Below are 7,693 nucleotides of genomic sequence, written 5' to 3' on the forward strand. Positions count from 1 at the left end.
TATACCCTCCCGCTTTTCAAGCGGGGGGTATAATGAATCTTGAAAGTATCATCAAATTTTTTTTCAGTTGTAAAGGATGAGTTGCGGATAAGAATATCTATATATATATATCTAAATGAGCAACGAGCTCACTAAATGATACCCCCCGCCTCCCATATGAATATATTGGCAGTATCCATGTTTTGCTCTGGAAAATCCAAAATATATGTCAGATCAAAAAGTAAAATAGGAGGTGCACAATGGCAATATGTAATAAAGATTCTGTGAAAGTTTCATTAAATTTCCTTCAGTGGTATGAGAGGAGTTGCGGATAAGAGATGGGTACCCAAAAGCGTAACAGACGGACGGACGGACAGACGGAAGGAAGGACGGACGTACGGACGGACAGACGTACAGACGGACGGAAATACCGATTACTATATACCCTCCCGCTTTTCAAGCGGGGGTATAATAATGGAAGTGTCCATGTTTTGCCATTGGAAACCCGAAATATTTGGCAGATCAAAAAGTAAAATAGGAGGTCACAATAGCACTAAGTAACAAAGATTCTATGAAAGTTTCGTTAAATTTCAATCAGTGGTATTTATAAGAGGAGTTGCGGATAAGAGAAGGGTACCCCAAAGTGTAACTGGCTGACGTACAAACGTAGGGACGGACAGATGGACATCCCGATTACTATATACACTCCCACTTTTCAAGCGGGGAGTTGTAATTATAATAATCTGTTTTGAATAATACATGTTGTCTACATTTTCCCGTATGAAAACCGTTTTCAATTTTTACTTTTATCGATGATGTCATAATGAAAATGCATCATAATACTCTGACGTCATAAAGGTTGCGAACCACTCTCGTCGTTCAGCAAGAAAAAACACACTTTGTAAGTCTGTGAAACCTATTTCGTTTGCTAAGATGGAAATCAAAAGAATGGAACAACGTCTAAGGACAAGTCTGCTTCAGTATTTGTCCAAGACAAACACACGGACCATGACTCCAGTAGTAAGTACCAATTAAAAAAAAACTGATTGTTAAGAAATTTGAGCGATATCAAAGAAGCATTTCAATATATGAATTTACAACATACAAGCAAAGTTAATAACTCTGATGAACTTTCAATTAATGAAATTTGAAAGCACAAATACTAAAAAATGTTTATACATTTCCATTTTTTTAGAGACAACACATTCTTCAAATTTTAATTTTCCTCTACGGAAAAGACACTACAAACAAAGATGTTGGATTTTCATTTTCAAACAAGAAAGACATTGCCGGTAAGACAATGATAAAATTACCGTTTCAAGATGTTCTACTTTAAAAAGTATTCAATGAGGAATTAGCTGATCATATGTATTGTACTATAAATCCTTTTTCTTAAAATCTATTTTTATTTATCAGATGAACAGAAGAAGTACATTATCTTTGCCTATCTGTTCATGGAAGCTTTGAAAAAGAATATGATTACGGAGACAGATTTACATACACTTCAGAGAATGTGGACACAGCATATTTTGTATCTGGCCAAAAGTGGTAAGTTATTAAGTCAATTATGTCTTTTAAAACTAAGTTTACTTATTGTTTCTTTCTGGTTTGAGCCAAAGCGTAAAAGGACTTTCTGTTAATCGGAATTGCTCCAATCAAGGATTTTTTTTTTGGTTTCATTAGGTAAAGACAAGGCAGCTGAAAGATACCTCCGAATTCTAAAAGACAGTGAGGAAGTCATTTTCAATGTAAGTACATGCTTACTTCTTCAGGAGCATCCTGCTTTGGCATTACGTATATTTCATGACGTACTGTGTTTGTCGTTCAGCTTAAAAAAAAAAAGATCCCCATTCACTTTTTGCATAATGATTTCAATTTGATTTCTTCTAATCACAGATTAAACGATTTCAAAGGCAGCTCACCAAAACCAAAGACTTCTTAGCCAAGAACAGCGAGGATTCCGCCAAGACACACAAGTTAGGCCAAACGTTCCACTTCCAAAGATCAGGCTTGTTTGAGAGAATGGGGACAAGGCTCAAAAAACTGTTTGGTCATCGTGACCCTGATGACTTTTTATGTCCAAATTTCAGGACATTAGCTGAAGTCAGGGAGATCTCCGTGTTACAGCAAACCAGTGATATCTGAATGACTGCAGCAGTGGACGTTCAAGGCACAGCACTGATTGATGCATAAACAACAAGTCCATTACTTTAGATGTGACAATTCTTTCAAGCTTCATCATATGATCATCATCATAACTTTTGTAGTTATTATTTGATAGTGGCGTTTTAGTCAAATTTTTCATCATTTTCGTAGTTATTATTTGATAGTAGCGTTTTAGTCACAGTTCTCATCACTTTTGTAGTTATTATTTGATAGTGGCGTTTTAGTCACATTTCTCATCACTTTTGTAGTTATTATTTGATAGTGGCGTTTTAGTCAAATTTTTCATCATTTTTGTAGTTATTTGATAGTGGCGTTTTAGTCACAGTTCTCATCACTTTTGTAGTTATTAATTGATAGTAGATTTTAGTCACATTTCTCATCACTTTTGTAGTTATTATTTGATAGTGGCGTTTTAGTCAAATTTTTCATCATTTTTGTAGTTATTATTTGATAGGGGCGTTTTAGTCACATTTCTCGTCACTTTTGTAGTTATTATTTGATAGTGGCGTTTTAGTCACATTTTTCATCACTTTTGTTGTTATTATTTGATAGTGGCGTTTTAGTCACATTTTTCATAACTTTTGTAGTTATTGTTTGATAGCGGCGTTTTAGTCATTTTTCCGCATTAAAATCATCTTTTCGTTTACCTGTCATTTAAATAAAGTTCTTTTGAAAAGAAAATTGGCATTGTTTTAATCTTTGTCTCGTTCTGACTCAAGACTAGTTCACTTTACGTATGTTAAAGATTTCTTTCATGCATTTATACCGCTGATCGAGCTACATAGAATGCAGAAATGGGTTTAAGCACTATGGTTTCAACCACATTTCTATGCAAGTTGAGACTGGAAACGAGAATCATTTTCTAGTATTAAGGACAAAAAGACATACACAAGAGTACACATGGGCCATTTCAACTACATTGCCACTGTACATAACTAAATCAGGGGTCAGTTTATCTATACCAATTTTTGCCACTTTTAATCCCATTATTGTAAAACTTGAAAATCTATGCAAATGAATTTATTCAATTCTAACTGCAAGTATTCTCGAAAAGACGCAAATGTTATGCCATTCAAGTATATTTTAAGGTACAGTTAATCTTTGCTCTATATTTTTGGTAAAGTAAAAATGCATATTTTTTCTGCTAATTTTCTGGATTAACTTACACAAAAAAAATAGAGCGAGGACCCAATCATATCGGAAAGAAGTGTTAACGATTTAGATGAGAAAATGACCCTTCTCCCTCTTCAAAGTGTGTGGAAATATTTCACATGCAAATAATTTCGATCTTCTTAAGATTTTTGCAATCGTAGATATTTTACATTAAGTATATTTTAATGTTAGATCAAATATCGATGGAAAAATTGATAAAATAGCGATAAAATGTTCATGTTTGTTATACTGTAGGCTTTTCGCACGTGATGTTCACCCATCTTCTTCGTATTGTTCATCAAAGAAATCCAGACCCATCACTATTCATTGAAAAGAATATATTATCTCAATTTTGTCTTAAAGTTGCTAATTTCCATTTCTTTAAGTCTGACTGTAACTAAGTGACAATTGAAAGGCAAAAATAAAAAAAAATTCAAAAGAATTTGTATTAAATACGACAAATTTTGTGAAACCTGTACGTACATGTGTACAAAGTAAAATCTCCAAGAAGATGGAGGGGATATATATTGACCCACATTTGTTGGGGAAGGAGAAACAAGTTATGCAAGCATTAATTTTAAGATTGGAATTGATGGATCTTTTCAGGGATGGGATTCTCCATGTTGTGGTGTCATTGTTGAAACTGCAAAAAAATTCAAAAATTGGAAAATGGAAAAACTATTCATAACAGATCAAAGGACAACATACAACGTGTCATAATAGCTCCTGTTGTCTTTCATCTGTTGTACTTAAACAAAAAACATGGACAATTAAGCAATTTTTAGTAATTAAGGAAAGATAAACAGCTAAATATTTTATAATTTTATTCCACTGAACAAGTCCTGACATCTTAACACAATATTTCAAAAAAGTTAAGTTGAAACACTGAACAAAGGTAGGGCTTGATATAAAATTTTGTGAGAAATTTTGAACATCTGCTTTTTTTTCATTTTTGAGGTGCTTCTGAGAGAGAAAAATGGAATATTTTGTGTTCTGTATACATTTACGTGTGCAGAACAATGTTGTTTTTAAGATAAGTGATTTATACAAAGCAAAGCAATGTACCACAAATCACTTAATGCTGTAATTTAAAATATCCGATGTTATTTTTTCATAATTTTTTTTGTGAAATGTTTTAATTGATCTGGTATATGAAAGTTGTACGGCAAGCTTGTGGACAGTTTCAATCTTAGTTTCATAAATAACCATATTCTGTTCATATTAAAAACTACAAGAATTATCCCTATGAGAGTTAACCAAACTTAAAATGCCAACCAGAAAAATCAGAATTTACATTTAACAGTGAGTACATATTTTACTTTTATCAGCTTGTAATAAAAAGTAGCATAGGATTTTGTTTTGGTTTCAATTTTTACTGTACAGTTTTGTCATAAGCTTACATTTTGAAATTTGTTATTTCACCCCCTACATATCATCTTAAAAGGTAATTGTTTATCCAAGACTGATAAAAATAACAAGAGGCCCATGGGCCTTATAGGTCACCTGAGCATTATGCAACAACTTTCCAGTGATTGAATTTGATTCATGTTTTAAGCAAGATGCTATGGCATTCACAATTTTGAAAGAGGCACCATTGATCATCATAAAATACACTTAGCAGTTGCTTAGTTTGTAATAATACGCAGGGTAAGGGAACACAAAATGCATTTCAACTAATCAGTAATCAGCAATAATCAGTAGTGCCCCTACCATACATGAACCCCTGACCCTTAGGCCTTGATATTTGATTAATACCAAGGAGCAGATTTCAAACCATTCATTCATTTTCAGTATATAAGTACAAATGGTACCCCTGACCCTGGGGCCTTGAAATTCACAATTGTGGAAGATATGGGCCCTTGTCCATCATAACTATATTGGTAGTTCATCTGCTGAATACCCTGGAGCAGAGAAGAAAATTTTCAAAGATTTAATGTATTTTCACTATATAATCAATAGAGCCCCGCCGTAACACCAGAACCCCTGACCCTGGGGCCATAAAATTCACAATTTTGGTAGAGGCACTCTTGCTCATCATAACTATGTACTTAGTTAGTTTATTTAATACCCAGGAGCAGAGGAGAAGATTTTCAAAGAATTCATAAGCCCCGCCGTAACACCAGAACCCCTGACCCTGGGGCTATAAAATTCACAATTTTGGTAGAGGCACCTTTGCTCATCATAACTATGCACTTAGTAAGTTTATTTAATACCTAGGAGCAGAGAAGAAGATTTTCAAAGAATTCATGTATTTTCACTATATAATCAATAGAGCCCCGCCCTAACACCAGAACCCCTGACTCTGGGGCCATAAAATTCACAATTTTGGTAGAGGCACTCTTGCTCATCATAACTATGTACTTAGTTAGTTTATTTAATACCCAGAGCAGAGAAGAAGATTTTCAAAGAATTCATGTATTTTCACTATATAATCAATAGAGCCCCGCCCTAGCACCAGAACCCCTGACTCTGGGGCCATAAAATTCACAATTTTGGTAGAGGCACTCTTGCTCATCATAACTATGTACTTAGTTAGTTTATTTAATACCCAGGAGCAGAGAAGAAGATTTTTAAAAATTCATGTATTTTCACTATATAATCAATAGAGCCCCGCCCTAACACCAGAACCCCTGACCCTGGGGCCATAAAATTCACAATTTTGGTAGAGGCACTCTTGCTCATCATAACTATGTACTTAGTTAGTTTATTTAATACCCAGGAGCAGAGAAGAAGATTTTCAAAGAATTCATGTATTTTCACTATATAATCAATAGAGCCCCGCCCTAACACCAGAACCCCTGACCCTGGGGCCATAAAATTCACAATTTTGGTAGAGGCACTCTTGCTCATCATAACTATGTACTTAGTTAGTTTATTTAATACCCAGGAGCAGAGAAGAAGATTTTCAAAGAATTCATGTATTTTCACTATATAATCAATAGAGCCCCGCCCTAACACCAATACAACCCCTGACCCTGGGGCCATAAAATTCACAATTTTGGTAGAGGCACTCTTGTTTATCTTAACTATGTACTTAGTTGGTTTATTTAATACCCAGGAGCAGAGGAGAAGATTTTCAAAGAAATAATGCATTTTCATTACCTACTTATTTAGCCCCTCCCTAGCACTTGACCCCAGGGCCATGAATTTCACAATTTTGGTAGAGGACTCATTGCTGATTACAATCATGCAAACAGTTTGACTGCTTGATGTCCAGGAGTAAAGAAGAAGATTTTTAAAGATTGTACTAATTTTAGTGGTTTTGGCCCCACCCCACAGGCCCCAGGGGGGCAGGGATCATGAAATTCACAATTTTTGTTCCCCTTCACCCATAGATGCTTTATGCCAAATTTGGTTGAAATTGGTTCAGTGGTTGCAGAGAAGAAGCTGAAAATGTTCAAATGTTAACGCACAACGCACGACGCACGACGACGGACGAAAACAGATAGCAATAGGTCACCTGAGTTTACTCAGGTGACCTAAAAATCCAAATTTGGTAATAAAAAAATCACACTGTAATAATCGGTAAACAGCATTTAACCTACACCAATGTAAAACAAATATAAAGAGTATCAAAATTTTGTCATGCTGGTTAATAATTTTTTGGAGATTTTGATTCCAGCAAATGAACTAAAATGTATCAGCAAATAACCACTATACAGTGTATCTCTTTAATAAATAAAATTGCTCTCACTGGCCCTAACAAAAAATTCATACAGAAAAAGCACTTTAGCCACGCATTATTGTAATAAATACATGATTCTAAAATCTGCACTACGTACTAAAAAAATTTGTTTGGCTAAAATGAAGACATATATACACAAATTATGAACAATACAAAGATATGTACCGATCAAAATAATACTTTAAATATGTTTTAATGCAGGTGCTTGGCATTATGACAAATCCTAACAGCTCGGCTCAATCTCTTGTTCCCAGTCAAAAAATGTGACTTGGGCATAATGAATTTTCATCAAACTATGCAATGAGAACTTTCTATTGAAATTTTCAATAAAAGAGTTGTGCAAGAAATTTGTTTTCACCTTATAAAATTTTTGTAGGATTAATTTTGTGACTTAGTTTTGTATAGTTTTAAGTTATCTCTCTTAAGGCCATTCCAAGTTTTTTCTCTGTTTAGCGTCCACCTATCTTTCAAAAAGCTACATACCTATTCACAAAAAACACACAAGCCAAAACATAAAACGCAGGCTTAAAAAGTCATAAAAATCAAACCCTTCAAATGATTTGATCTAACTAAACTGCTTTATTGAAGAAATATCTATTCTTATGCAAAAACAATAGATTAAATTGCTTACAATACACCTAATATTACTTACTGTACAGAATTATTTGGAGAAATTTACAAATTTTAAAAATTTTGACTAAATTAATCAAT

General features: G+C 33.9%; 1 protein-coding gene and 1 long non-coding RNA gene across 2 annotated transcripts; one reads left to right on the forward strand and one right to left on the reverse strand.

Annotated features, from left to right (window-relative positions):
- The first annotated feature begins 879 nt into the window (after window positions 1–879).
- LOC134234406 (uncharacterized) lies at window positions 880–2,785 on the forward strand. The gene is made up of 5 exons (XM_062716470.1): window positions 880–999; window positions 1,175–1,271; window positions 1,396–1,527; window positions 1,663–1,727; window positions 1,876–2,785. Exons 1-5 carry the CDS (start codon window positions 913–915, stop codon window positions 2,122–2,124), a joined length of 630 nt encoding a protein of 209 aa, XP_062572454.1. The 5' UTR covers window positions 880–912; the 3' UTR covers window positions 2,125–2,785.
- A 1,319-nt stretch (window positions 2,786–4,104) lies between these two features.
- Window positions 4,105–7,402, reverse strand: LOC134234393 (uncharacterized). The gene is made up of 2 exons (XR_009985170.1): window positions 6,768–7,402; window positions 4,105–4,759 (listed from the first exon to the last, which is right to left on the reverse strand). It is a non-coding gene; the product is annotated as an uncharacterized LOC134234393 (long non-coding RNA).
- Between the last annotated feature and the right edge of the window lie 291 nt (window positions 7,403–7,693).

This window comes from Saccostrea cucullata, unplaced genomic scaffold (genome assembly GCF_032062105.1).
Source record: "Saccostrea cucullata isolate Sc308-1 unplaced genomic scaffold, CSIRO_AGI_Scuc_v1 ctg18, whole genome shotgun sequence".
Classification (NCBI taxonomy): domain Eukaryota; kingdom Metazoa; phylum Mollusca; class Bivalvia; order Ostreida; family Ostreidae; genus Saccostrea; species Saccostrea cuccullata.